At 39.7% G+C, this 14,644-nt stretch overlaps 1 protein-coding gene across 1 annotated transcript in view; it reads left to right on the top strand.

Moving 5' to 3' along the window:
• The window catches only part of PXDC1 (PX domain containing 1), a 107,969-nt gene extending 106,280 nt beyond the window's left edge, over window positions 1–1,689 (top strand). Inside the window, exon 5 of the mRNA XM_085607176.1 lies at window positions 463–1,689. Within this exon, the coding sequence (XP_085463302.1) occupies window positions 463–580 (118 nt within the window). The 3' untranslated portion in view covers window positions 581–1,689. The remainder of the gene's footprint in view (window positions 1–462) is intronic.
• Window positions 1,690–14,644: the final 12,955 nt, after the last annotated feature.

Below are 14,644 nucleotides of genomic sequence, written 5' to 3'. Positions count from 1 at the left end.
AGAGCCATGAAATCAATCTCAAAGCACAATGCTTTTAAAAAAAAAAAATGAACTGCCTCCAAAATAAACAGGGTTAGCTAATGCTGGATGTCCATAGAAAGAAAGTTCAAATGTTTTGCTGCCAATGAAAGATAATATTGTCCCCTTTTGATGTGCACTTGCACCAGGGGGACAATCACCAACATCGCCTCTATGAACCTGAGGGAACTCCCTGAAGAGTGTGGCTGGAACAAATCCTCATGAGGGTCATATGTTTAAAGCGAAGGCCTAAATATTTGTGCTCAAGGCGATTCTTGAAGGTTCCCTAATTTTTAGATTTTGAAGATTAGTTGAGTTAGATTAGAATAAAATATAATTTTCAGTGTGACAGAGTGATGAAGGTCATTTCTGACAATGATTCTGAGATTTAATATTGCACGTCCTGTGTTTTAGTTTAATGATGATCATTCTTTGTGTTTTCAGATTTGAGAACGGATCTGACTTTTCGACTGAACAAGAGGACAGCGATGATCCAACTGCTTACGTCACCAACCTGTCCTACTACCACTTGGTCCCATTTGAGACAGACATTTTGGATTGAACTGGATTAGAAACTATCTTTATTTCATCCAAGTTCTTCTTGTTCACCTTTGCTGCTACCTTCTTGGCAAAGTTCTGCTGACCAAATGCCTTTCAACCATACATCACATAGGATACCAAGTGGACCAGCCAAACTTGGGAAAAACAATATAAGGTGGCACCCTGATGTCTACATGCCTACTGCCTCCTCCCACCAGAGAGCTGGCACTTCACATAGTGGATGCCCCCTTAAGTCTGATTCATCTAAGCCATCTTCACAATGAAACCCATGCAAGTGACGGACATGTTTGTGATAGGTCAAGAGCGTGGAAAGTGCTGGTGTATCACAAGCTGGCCTTGGCGATAAATTGCTGGTTTCAAGATAACCAATACCTTGGGATCAGTGCTTTATAAGGCTGTGCCTGCCAATTGAGTATTCTTTACTGAACAGACCATTCTTCTGTCGATATAGTACAAATAATAATATCTTGATGCAAAAGCCAAGGAAAAGTCTTACAGGCTCAGAAAATGTGACAGGAAGACCACTTCAAAATGTGTGGACACACATGCACCAGCAAAACAAATGTATATTTCCTCCAAGCAGGGCCAATATGTCTCAAAGCTCAACGTAAGACACACTTTGTTGTTTGAGGAACAGCCTTTTTTCCAAGCATGTTCTGTATTCTCCAAATTAAAGGCGTTTGAGAATGGATTATACATTGACATGTGGTCATACCTCCACACAACCTGGAGTCTGAGGAGGCTGCTACCCTATTCCACCATGTACCACTTGGCCTGCTTTGCATAGGCATGCTAAATTATTAATTACTGAGCAACAAAATATTAACCTTTCTTCAGTCGCCACAACCATTTTTGGAGAAATCATCATTGATTATGTTTAATGAGCTGCAAATTGCAGTGCGCGCTTGGTGATTTGATCGAGCGAGCCTTATCTGCAACTTTACACAACCCACTTTCTGCTCTGTGTACTAACAGGAAGAATTTGCTAATGTAAATAAAAGTAAATTATTGAGAATCCTAATTCTTTTATACAATATGTTTTGAAATCTATTTTAATTAAATGAAATGTACAACTTGCAACAAATATAATAAATATTTGCAGGTGATGGAAATGTGCTATGTATTTTCTTTGAAAAATGAAAGAAATAATGCAACCAATAGTCTTCGGCTGACACATTTCCTTCCAATGTTGCAGTTAAGAACTGCAATATAACTGTTTTTTTCACAGGGCCATCTAATTTAGGCAGAGGATCTAGGAGCATACTCCCTCTGTATTGCATGTGGTATATCGTATGACAATAATATTGCATCCACTACATTGAGCTATTACATCGCAAGTTAAGCCTATGTAAGTAGATATGGAGGTAAAAATAATATTTATATACTTGCTTTGTCAATCTAGTGGTAAGCGATGTAGTGGATGCGATATACTGTAGGCTGATATTATGGACCTCAATATATAACCTGGCTGTGGGTATGAAAATTCCAGCTGGAGAACATACGCTATTATCTTTGATGATTTCTAGCTTTACCTCAAATTAAAGCACCATATAAACTCAGTATCACCGTAATCACACATTTACAAACCAAAGGCAAATGCCTCTTTAAGATGTTCAGAAACAGCTTTTGTTGTATTTGCAGCTTGAAATTGTGATTCATATGCGGACACTTTGGGCTTCATTCAAGATGATATTGTACTGATGGTAAATTACAATGTTTCTAAGAGCGCTCCATTGGCTGGTAATATTGTTAGCACTGGTGCTCCTTACTACTACTCAGAGTAAGGCATTACTGTAATTACTGCTAATTTGAAAATACTACAGGGGAACCCATCTATTTCAGTTGTCAATAGTACTTTTTTACTATGAGTTGTAAATTCTTATTATAAAGGTGCAAATAATACAACCAAGGGATAAAATGGGTAGATTAAAGTGAGAGTAACAGAAACACTGTGACATAAAAATAGTCAGTCATCACCTGGCCTACACTTCAGGTAGTGTTAGCTGGTTATTGCTTCCACACAATTTAGGACCATCTGACAGCTGATCTTATTTATGATGATAAACACTTCAATTTTTAAATGGTTCAATTTCCTATAAGCAGGTGCTGATGCTCTTGCAAAAAGTTTTTCCTGCTTGGTTTGAGGACCTATATAAATGTGGTGTGGAGCTCTCTAAAGTAATAGAAACAGTAGCCACAAGTCCTCTCTGGCCAGTGCCACTCCACAAAAACCCAAACTAGATCCTGCAAGCAAAAGATTGAAAGTGCCATCAGTGTTAGTCTGCATAACTCTGATTCTTAGTGGTAATCAATGCCTAGTGCTTCAAATCTGCCTGAATTGTCACACATGGGAGAGAGCAAAGTCACAGCACATCTTCATGAAATGTTTAAATGCCTCATCAAAGTAAGACATTCACTTTTCATTAAAACATGATGCAAATGTTGCTTATCACTTATGACTTTCAACCATCTTATAAAATAATGTGAACTGCTCCCAACATTTGTTCATAGAAATGCATTTCAGGTTGTCTATGCAAAGAAATATACAAGGAGAAACCTAAACACAACTCCAGCAGTGAACATATAATGATTATGATAATAATTATTAGTATTATCATTGTCTTTATCATTATTATTACTATTACTGTTTTTGTTATTTCTGTTATATAGCTATAATATGTCAAAAAGCAACAAATGCACTCATCATCTACTTTATCAGCTCTACACGGTAACGTATTATTTTATTTTATGTTAGTTGAACTTTTTATTTTAGCACGGACCTGACCCCTGGAGATGTCAGAGTGCTTTACAAAGAAATTATCAAGCAAACATAAAACATTTAAGAATAGTGGTAAAAACAGAGAGCATGAAAAGTCCTTACTACAAAAGCGTAATACCATGAGAGTTTGATCGGGGGCAGGTGGAGGTTGCTCATAAGATAAGTGTGAACACCATCATACATTTAGGCATAGTGCAGAAACGGAGAGTTGCAAGAGTCAAAAAGGCAACACATAAACATAGAAGTCCCAGGTAATTTGGAAGACAAGAGTGCAGGGGGCAGACTCGAACTTAGTTTAGGGATGCCCGAAAAGGAGCTGAATGCCATTTGGCAAAAATGTGGATTTTCAAAGCAAAAGGTGTCAGTCAAACAGTAGATATTTTTGCTTTAGGTTTAGTCCTAGTTCATAGAACATTATTGACTTGATCTCAGGAAGGATGGAGTTTCAAACTCCGGGGGCGTTGTCCAAAAAAGACTGACCATTTTCAACCTCTTCAACTTTGAAATTTCTAGGAGTGTCCTTAGATGTGGTGATCAACAGAGATCTTAAGCTCTATTGTTAGATATTTTGGAGTGCATTCATGTACCACTCTGTGCGTGATGCAGGCAAACTGGAAGTTGCATCTGGCTTCATTTGGGTGCTAGTTCAGTGAAATCAGGGTTGAGACATATGGTCAAATTCCCTAGTTACTGAGACTAATCCTGCGTCAGTATGGAGCATTGCTGTGATAGGGGCAAGCTGTATTTTGGGGATTTCATCAAGGATGAAGTTACCACAGTCAGGTTTTGAGAGAGCCAGGGCCTAAGCTACCCCTCTGAAGTCTTCTTCCAGGGTAAATTGTTTGAGTCTTCCCAAGAGTCTGAGCTCATTTAGCAGTGCTATTGATGGGAGCTTGCTGGTTCATATCTGCTTAGGATGAAGCCCAGATATTTAGCAGTGTCAATGATGATTAGAGTGGTGTTAAAAATAAGTTTTTCTCTTAGAAAGGCTTGTATTGTGATGGTGCAATTGGTGGGTGTGAGGAGGAGAAATCCTGTTTTTATTGGGTTAAGTTTCCGATTGAAAGCGTAGAACTACGACTTGACCTTGTTGAGTACTTCGGAGAGAGTTTCCACATCTTTGGGGGAGAATATTTTTGATGTGTGTCACCTGCATAGAAATCGAGCTCAGGGTCCCATATAGATGTTAAATAGGGTAGGTGATAGAACCGAGCAATAGGAGACTCCTTGGAGTAGGTTTGAAAGGCCCAAAAAATTGTTGATCTTAATTTGATGGCTTTGATTTTTTTAGGAATAATGTGAACAACTTGAGGACTACGCCACTTATGCCCATCCTTTTTTTCTAGGACATTCAGAACGGAGTTGTTATTTACTGTATCAAATGCTGCTGAAACGTATAGGAGGACAAGCATATAGGAATCACTTTCGCCCAGTATGAGTAGGATATCAGTGATGATTTTTAGGCTAGCCATGTCTGGGCTGTAACATGATATAAATCCAGACTGCAGTTTATTTAGCAGCTCATTATCTCTACGAAGAGCTTAAGTTGCGATTCAACACAGCTTTACAGTACTTTTGGAAGGAACTGAAGAGTAGTCACAGTGCGCAAACTGTTTGGGTCTTCAGGATCTGCACCATGTTTTTCTTTTGGAAGTAGAGTGGCTTGACCACATGGAGAGTTTCTGTGATGATTCCTTGGGCCAAAGTTTATTATTTTCAAACAGATTAGAGCGTGAGAGTTCCTAATTTCTTTCAAGAAAGGGGTGAGAATTGTATCCCACTGTTGTGAAGATGATGTCGTTTTGGAGATGATTTCTATTAAATTTGATAGGTCGATTTCTTTGAAAGTATACCAGATGTTTGCAGATTTTCCAATGAAGTTATGGCTCTGGGAGCTGGTCAGTATTCCATGGAGAGTTTAATCTTCCTAATCTTTTCTGAGAAGAAATTGGAGAATTTTTCACACTTGTCCTTGGAGGCCATTATCACTGGTGTGAGAGTTAATCTTGATGACCTCTTCTTGATGTTAGTACGATTTTTGGTTTGGTCAAGTTCTTTCTTGATAAACTGGGCTTTCACTTCAAGGATTTGTTGCCTGTGGTTTCTCCTTAATGAACCAACTATGTACAGGGTTTTTGTTGGTTTCGCTGCCTTCTTCATTCAGAATTTTGGAGGGCTCTTTTTCTTCATTTAATTCTTTCAAGAATCATAACGTATCTAAAATGTTCTGTCTTAATATACAGAGGTTTGGTGTTTCTTTCAGTAAATCCTTTGGGGTATTACCCAGCATTTTGATCTTGTGCTACAGGTAAAGTGACAGAGATGGTTCTGTTGACCTGTTCCAGTGAGTTCAATGATAGCTGCAGGCTTCATCACATTTAGCGGCGGAACTGTACTTGGCCACAATAAACGAGGTGGCGTTCTTGGGATCCTATTTTAGTTATTATGCCTAGACCTGTGTGGTTTGCAGTTAAGGAATCTTGATGTTTTCTTTCCTTTAGTTGGCTCAAATCTTCATTGCTATTGTGGTCATGGTTCATCATTGTATGTACTCCTGGAGCTTCTTAGTGACATATCTTTCTACAATTTTGCTTGGGTACTAGAGGTTTGAGATTGACCGGTTTGATAGTACATCCAGACCTTGATGCATGCTTTAATGTAAATATTTACTTGTTGAATGGGTGCTCTGATTTTTTTTAACAAGCCTGTGGACTTTGGTTCCTTCATTGTACCAGGCATGCTAGAGATGATTGAAGGTTATGGTGATTTTTCAGGTTTTTCTGAAAAAATGATTCACTTATTTCAATTATAAATCACCTCTGCCTTTTTCTGGACTCCACCACTTAGAAGCCGGATTGTTATGCACCTAGGTGAAATCACTGTGCGGCATCAGAAACGAGGTAGGAGCTCCGCTTGTTAGGCAAATTGGGCTTCATACATTACAGACTCTTTTCTGTATACTTGTAACTGTTGATATTTACCTGGTAGTTCAGTGTAGCCTTTTCACTCATTGAATTGCAGTATCATACTTTTAGGATTGACACCCCGTCACCTGCTTTCTTGGTGACCGTCCGTTATTAGAGTTGGGTAAGTGTTGCATCGGACATCTACAGAATGCCTATCTTTTAAGAAATATCTTTCTCACCTTTATGAGTTTGCTCTGTTTATCATTGCAAGGCTGGGTTCAGGCTCATCATTTTTGGCAGGATGACTTTAAAACAAATATCCACAGGCACTTTGATTTAATTTTTAAGGTGAAAATCAGCACCAGGATACCCTCCTGGGTGATCGTGCGCTGTACAACTCTGCATAACAAATCTGCATATTTTCTTTGGCATATTGATACACCATATGCTTTCATCAATTCTAATTTTTGCTCTTATTTTGAAATAATTCCAGATTGCTAACTGAAGGACTGGTCTAGTATTATACAACCATTTCATTTAATATTACATGTTACATGTTCCCTAACTACCACACAATATGGCACAACTTCACAAAGATAGATGAATAGTGTGTAGTTTCATTGGGTATCCTAGTTCTGAAGACAACCAAAGACCCTTGATGGGGCTCTAGCCTGGTGGCTAAAATATGTTGTCTGACATAGGAACAGGTGGATGACAACCACCCATGTTATCCATTTATGTTTTTAATCTTATAACAGGTGACATAAATACAATTATTTAAGTCTACTATTATGTAATTTTGACAGTCTTTTGCATACCGCCTACCCCCAAGACTGCAAAGGTTACAGGGATAGGGTTAACATTTCATTGTCATGAAAAATGATCTCCTTTAAAGAGACCTTAGGTAGGAACCCACCTGCACATTACAGAAATCTGTATTTGGGTGATGAGCAGAACAGAGGAAGAAGCATGCCACCACGGTGGGTGAGGGTCTTCCTTTTTTAAAAAGAAATGTCTGTTACTGTATTCCAGTTTAGCTATAATTGAAGCATCATCTGATGTCCCTACTTTAGTCCTGTCATATTCGTTGTTTATATAGTTTATGTTCGGCGGCTGTATCAACAGACCTTTACAAAACTCCTCCCACTCCTCTTTGGTTTTCATGCAAGTAGGAGGACCAGAATATGTATGTGGCACTGAGTGTTCTGGCCAACACCAGACAGTTCTGATTGGCAGAACGAGGAGGGTTATAGGGCTAAAAACAACGAAAGGTAATCACGTGCGAAGTCATGCTTAGCTTCAAATATTAGTGCTCACAACTTGTAAAGAGTTCCACATTTTTCGGAGAGTCAGCAGCTCAGTGACATTGGGAAGAACTGGGAGTTTGTCTGGTCAGACTGCAAAGTGTTTTTGGGCACAGTTTAGGACCTGGTCCAGTGAGACAAAGGACTAATTAGGGAGACCTATAAACTGTTACAATAATCTTATTTTCCAAAAACAAGAGAATGAAACAGTGTGTTGGAAGTGTGTAATGAAAGGAAGGGTTGAAATGTTTATCATTTGGTTCTGAGGTCTAATAGCAGTGGTAGTGATAGTGGCTTGCTTGGTGGAATTGAAGATAACACCTACATTTCTGGCAGAGGGGCAAATATCATGACAAAAGTTGATGAAGAGTGGTAGAGAGATAGGGCAGTATAGGAAAGAAATTGTAAGATCTTTGTCTTAGAAGCATGCTGCATGAGTGATCATAGTGCCATCCAGTGTGAAATAGCTCTGAGACAATATGATATGCATGATGGTAGGAAAGCAAAGCTATATTAAGGAGCCATCAGCAAAGAGATGGTATGAGAAGCCCAAAATTGGAGAGTAGGACAATGATGTAAAGAGAAAGCAACAGTGGCCCCCAGGTTGAGCCTTAAGTTAAACCACCCGGTAGAGCAGTGAGTGAGAATTAACTGCAGTCCCAGGTAATTGAGAAAGATCATCCAAGTGGCAAGAGGCACACTAGTTGATACCAGGGCTCATGATGTCTAAGCAATTGTGGGAGGAAAGAAAGAACTGGGGATGAACACATGCCAAATGTAGTGAAAAGATCAAGGTCAAAGAGTACTAGGACTTATGATAGGTGACTGTGATGGGATGCCATGATGAAGGTGGTGATAGATAGGGTTTCTCACTAGCTTAGAGTAGGCAGAAGCCAGATTATAGGAATTTAGCAGATCAAAGGCTGCTCCCCTTCAATGCTCTGGGATGCCCATTGTTTGCATGCAGTAATGAGTTACTTTCAGTTTCCTTGTGATAGATGTATGAGTTTAATTTTTAATTTTCTACATATATCATGTCAAGGAAATCTATTTTGGCTTTAATCCATGTAGCAATTTATTAAATGTGGAGTTTTTTGTTATTTAATCTTCAATGTATTCCACTAGCAATGATTCCTCTCCATCTCAAATAAGAAACAGATCATCAATAAAACATACCCACAGTACCAGTTTCTCCTTGAATCTGGTATATTCATCTGAACAAGCTACCTCTTTTACCCACCATACCATAAATTGATTATCATATATGGAGGGAAATGAAGCCCTGTAACTGTTCCTTGTTTTTGTAAATATATCTTATTATCAAAAAGGAACACATTGTGGGTAAGGCAGTATTGTAGCATAGTCATTATCATGTAAGTGTGCTGTAGAAGTTGATTCATTGAGCTCTTAAAAAATGTGAACATACGTTTATCCCAAGATAATATCTTATTGATATATATATAAAGCGGTCACATCCATCGTCACCATGATATATGTTGTTTTCCAGAGGATATTATTCACTTTGCATAGGAAATCATTAGTATCCCTTGTATATGATGACAAGTTTATGACATGTTCACATACAAAAGGATCCAAATATCTTGAAGTGTTTTCTATTAAAAACCCAATGGTGCTCATGATGGGTCTTGCAGGAAGAATTCCTTTGTCTTTGTGAATCTTTGGTAGGTAATAGGTTATAGGGCTTATAGGGTGATCCACTTTAAGGTACAAATATTCGTCATTGTGGAGAAACCAGACTCATGTCAATTCTTTAGCATCTCATGATATTCACATATTCACATTGATTTTCCTTCGTGGGATTAATTTTCACATTCTCATAGGAGTCTTTCCTGCATAATTGTCTCCGTGCTTCCATGACATATATTTCTCTTTCCATAATGATGATATTCCCACCCTTATTAGAGGCTTTAATAATAACTGATTTATTATTTCTTAACTCATTCAATTCATACCGCTCTTTGGATGATAGATTGCTTTTATAATGTTGCTTAGATTGCATTCTCAACCTATTGATGTCATCCACAACTAGTTCATTGAATACATCTATCTTATTACCAACCGGTAATTAGCGACAGAATTTGCTCTGTGGTTTTAGGCCGTTTTCAACATGGGAATCATTTGAGAATCCAATTCTTTCGAGGTTTCCAATTTTCATGATGTTTACTTCATGCATGGTCATAGACCTTTTCTCATTCTCCATTGTTAATTCATCTATTAATAATTATTCAGGGATGTCCCCAGTAGTAAATCGGATTGCCATATTTTGGGCTCTGACTCACCATTTGTGGATTGTGAGTTTTCGTTGCATGATATATACACAACTTCAATTTCCTTGTGAATTTATAGGTGTTTATTATTATATTCACATAGTCAGGACCGGATGTTGGGCAAAACTTTAGTACATAATTCAAAATCTTTCCTTGTGTTGGTGTTAAATTCACACTGGATATATTAATAACCAATGGCTTCACATTTTTAACTTCTCATTATTTCTTTAATCTTCACCTATGTAATAACTACTCTTTCTCTTGCCACTCCTTGACCTGCACCTTCGTGTCCTCTTCCTCTTCCCTTTCCTCATTGTGTCATCATCATTTGTAGTCATTTACCCATAAAAATCCATCCTTTCCCTCAGGCCCTCATCAGCAGATGAGGCTGATCAGAGCTCAGTACTGTCTCACTCATTTTCACATTCACGGATATGGCTTGATTAATTTTTTCTTTTGCTCTCAGAGGTTCAAATTTCTTGGCAAACGTATAGATCCTCCCATATTGATAAGCCATTTAGTCTCTGTTAACTTTTTGTGTTTTCCTCATACAGGTTTCCTCTTCATCTTTCGTGATCTTTTCAATTATTTCTCAATTTTAACTGTTTGTATAATCATGTTACATTTAGAATGCTTGATGAGTGCCCATTAGTTTCATAGAGCAATCTTCCGTATATGTGCTCCATTCATTATTTTTAGATCCGGACATACATATATATAGCTCAAGCTCAAGGGTTGATAACTTCTTGGTACGTTCCATACTCTATGTGGAGTATCTTTTGTTTGTTATATCAGTATATATATATATACATATATATATATATATATATATATATATATTACCTACTGGCGATAGCCAGTAGGTAGTTATAGTTAGGACCACGTTTCCATAGGAAAACCTCAACATTCTATTTTGAATAACTTTGGCGCCGGTCGACGAATCCTCGCGAATTTCTCAAAATAGGTGGGGCGCTACGCTCCGCTCCTACCCTGAAAGTCTCGGGGGGATTCGTCAAGCGGGGGCTGAGATAAAAGGGGGGTCCCAAAACGCGTTTTTCCCATGCATTTTTCCATAGGACCTTTAGAACGAGCTACAGCCCGAATGGCTGAACAGAATTACTCAAAATTTGGCAGAGAGGTAGTCCCTAGGTCAAGGAAGTGCCTTTTGTAGGTTTGGTGTAAATCTGTTCAGTAGATTCTGAGAAAATAGCCTTTAAATCAATATATATATCTGAGCCAGCTTACGGTACGCTTACCGTACGCTTACGGTAAGCGTACGGTGGCGTGCGCGAGCGCGATTCTGATTGGCTCTTAGATCTTAGTAAACATTCGAATCGGCCGAAACCAGGAAGCGGCGGCCGCCATTTTGTCTCTCGCACTGAGAGAGATTTTTAAAATCGGAAGCCCAAAAACATGTAAAGGGGCTGTTTTGACAACTCCCTCCCACATAGTCATGTTGAGGGAGTCCCCAAACATCCCCCAAGTGCAAAAACGGTTTTATTTTTTTTTCGGCAATTTCGCGGGGTACGCTTACCGTACGCTTACGGTAAGCGTACGGTAAAAAAATAAAAATAAAAAAAACACTATCCACACTTACCCCACCCCCTGTGCTTTTGGTGGCCGAAGGCCACCAAATGTGCTGGGCTTATTACAATGGAAAAAAACACTATCCACACTTACCCCACCCCCTGTGCTTTTGGTGGCCGTAGGCCACCAAATGTACAGGGCTTATTATAAGGGAAAAAAACTTAGCATTTAAAAAACCGTACTAATTCACTGAAAAAACCATAGGTTTCACACACGTTATAGTTAGGAATTAGCATTTAAAAAACCTTGCAAATTCACTGAAAAAACCATAGGTTTCACACATGTTATAGTTAGTGGAAATTTTACTGATAAAAAACCAATGAAATTGCCCCGTTATAGTTAGCGCAGGCAACTATAACTCACGCGACCGCAATCCTCTGCTGATGACATATGTGTCTTTATGAAAAAAAAATATTTGTAATATATGTATAGCTAAAAATGTATGGAAGAAGGCATGGGCAAATAAGTGTCTAAATACAGTATTAGCATCAGCAGAGGATTGTGGTCGCGTGAGTTATAGTTGCCTGCGCTAACTATAACGGGGCAATTTCATTGGTTTTTTATCAGTAAAATTTCCACTAACTATAACATGTGTGAAACCTATGGTTTTTTCAGTGAATATATATATATATACATATATATATTATCTACTGGCGGTCGCCAGTAGATAGTTATAGTTACAACCTAGTTTCCATAGGAAATCTCAAAATTCTATTTTGAATAACTTTGGCTCCGGTTGACGAATCCTCGCGAAATTTTCAAAACTAATGGGGCGCTCCACTCAGCTCCTACCCTGAAAGTCTCGGGGTGATTCGTCAAGTTGGGGCCGAGAAAAAAGGGGGGTCCCAAAACGCGTTTTCCCCATGCATTTTTCCATAGGACCTTTAGACACAGCTACAGCCCGAACGGCTGAACAGAATTACGTGAAATTTGGCAGAGAGGTAGCCATAAGGTCAAGGAAGTGCCTTTCGCAGGTCTGGTGTAAATCTGTTCAGTATTTCCTGAGAAAATAGCATTTAAAAGCATATCAATATCTATACGCGCGCACCGTGTGCGCACTGTGCGTGCACCCTGCCGTGCGCGAGCGCAATTCTGATTGGTTGTTAAATGTCGGTAAACATTCTAATCGGTCGAAACCAGGAAGTGTCGGCCGCCATTTTGTCTCTCGCAGTCTGAGGGGGTGAAAAACAAAGGTGGAGAACGTGAAAAGGGGGCAGACTGGACAGTTCCTGACCCCCAAGCCTTGGTCAGGGGGTCACAGAAGGACCCCCTATTTTTTTTTTTAAATCGCGAGGTGCGCGCCCACTGCGCGCACTGCGAACCGTGGGCGCTCGGTGCGCAAAGCGCACCGAGTGCCCACAGAGCGCGCACGGTGCGTGAAGCGCACCATGCGTGCACGGTGTAAAACCTGAAAAAAAAATAAATAACTTAGCAGTTAAAAAACCGTACAAATTCACTGAAAACACCATAGGTTTCACACACGTTATAGTTACGAATTAGCATTTAAAAAACCTTGCAAATTCACTTAAAAAACCATAGGTTTCACACATGTTATAGTTAGCTGGACATTTCACTCGTAAAAAACCAATGAAATTCCCCCGTTATAGTTACTGCAGGCAACTATAACTCACGCGACCGCAATCCTCTGCTGATGATGTCAGATATTACATCACTGATGACATATGTGTCTTTCTGAACAATAAATATTTGTAATATATGTATAGCTAAAGAATAATGGAAGAAGAGATGAGTAAATAAGTGTCTAAATACAGTGATGTAATATCTGACGTCATCAGCAGAGGATTGCGGTCGCGTGAGTTATAGTTGCCTGCAGTAACTATAACGGGGGAATTTCATTGTTTTTTTACGAGTGAAATGTCCAGCTAACTATAACATGTGTGAAACCTATGGTTTTTTAAGTGAATTTGCAAGGTTTTTAAAATGCTAATTCGTAACTATAACGTGTGTGAAAACTATGGTTTTTTCAGTGAATATATATATATATATATAAATATATATATATTTATATATATATCGCAAAATTCCTTTCACTTCTCCCTCGGTCTCCCAGAGGTTTTCAGATAAGGATCACAGCACCACGAACGACACTTCAAATTGATATTTATTCTTCTCAGGTTGATACAAGGCAATATATATATATATATGCCAAACAAATCTCCTCCCTTTCAGAGTAGATCAAGGGACACAGCGGGGCTTCAAGGACTTTTATTAAAAGAATTAGGCATAACGCGTTTCGGCGGTCTGCCTTCATCAGATGTTATCATCTTTTCACCAAAGTTCCCATTTTAGTGTCTTTATATAGGTGCCTCCTCCCTTGGTGGTGGGGTGCTCACCTGAGCCGTGTTTCATTGCAGCAGTCAAACGGCAGTTCAAATTTGCCGACTGCCGCAACCACAATGCAGCACGCTGGCAGCCAAATGCTCCGGTAAGTGCAAGATCTTTTCACGCGGCCCAGGGAGAAATCTTCCGCTCAAGAGGTCAAGACGTATATATATATATATTTATATATGTGTGTGTAATTTAAATTTAAATTTGTTTTTCATTAGAGGAAAAACCTCCAACCTCCGTGTCATGATTCACATGTCCCCCGGGAGGGAACTGATAGCACAGCTGATTGGTGGCGTGCACCTCATGGAACAGATCCTCTCCTCTTTTCACAGCCAGATGAACCATTGGACTGGACTGTGTTTTGATGCCCCGCACCTGCGATGCAACCCACTTTCTCCCGACAGGGTTTCTTTAATTGGGAGATATGGTCAGAAGACTCCGCCCGCGGATCCTCCGTCACTACCACGGAGCCAATGACTGGAGGAGGCAGTCCCGATCCAGGAGTTGAAACGCCGGAACCCGGAAGACGCAGGAGAGAGGAAGACGCCGACCAAGCATCTTGGAGAGAGGAGACGCAGACGCCAGTAAAGGGAACTCCGCTCCTGATGGCAACAAACGGGGAGACCGGAAAACCGGGAGAGCTAGGAGGCCAATGATTCCGTGCTGCGCCCGGCCATGCTCCTGGAGGAGCGTGGTTCGCACAGGTACATGAGTGGTACTCTGGGTGGGCCCGGAGGAGGGAGAAAGTTGGCGATTAGCGGGCAAGCTCCCACGACTCCTGCCTGTCTGACCCCCGCTCCATGCACTACCTCACGTCCCTAGACCTGGTCTGAAGCACTTGGTGATCCTTCA

The sequence above is a fragment of the Triturus cristatus genome, chromosome 5_2 (assembly GCF_964204655.1).
Source record: "Triturus cristatus chromosome 5_2, aTriCri1.1, whole genome shotgun sequence".
Classification (NCBI taxonomy): domain Eukaryota; kingdom Metazoa; phylum Chordata; class Amphibia; order Caudata; family Salamandridae; genus Triturus; species Triturus cristatus.
This window is presented reverse-complemented; position numbering and strand designations above follow the sequence as displayed.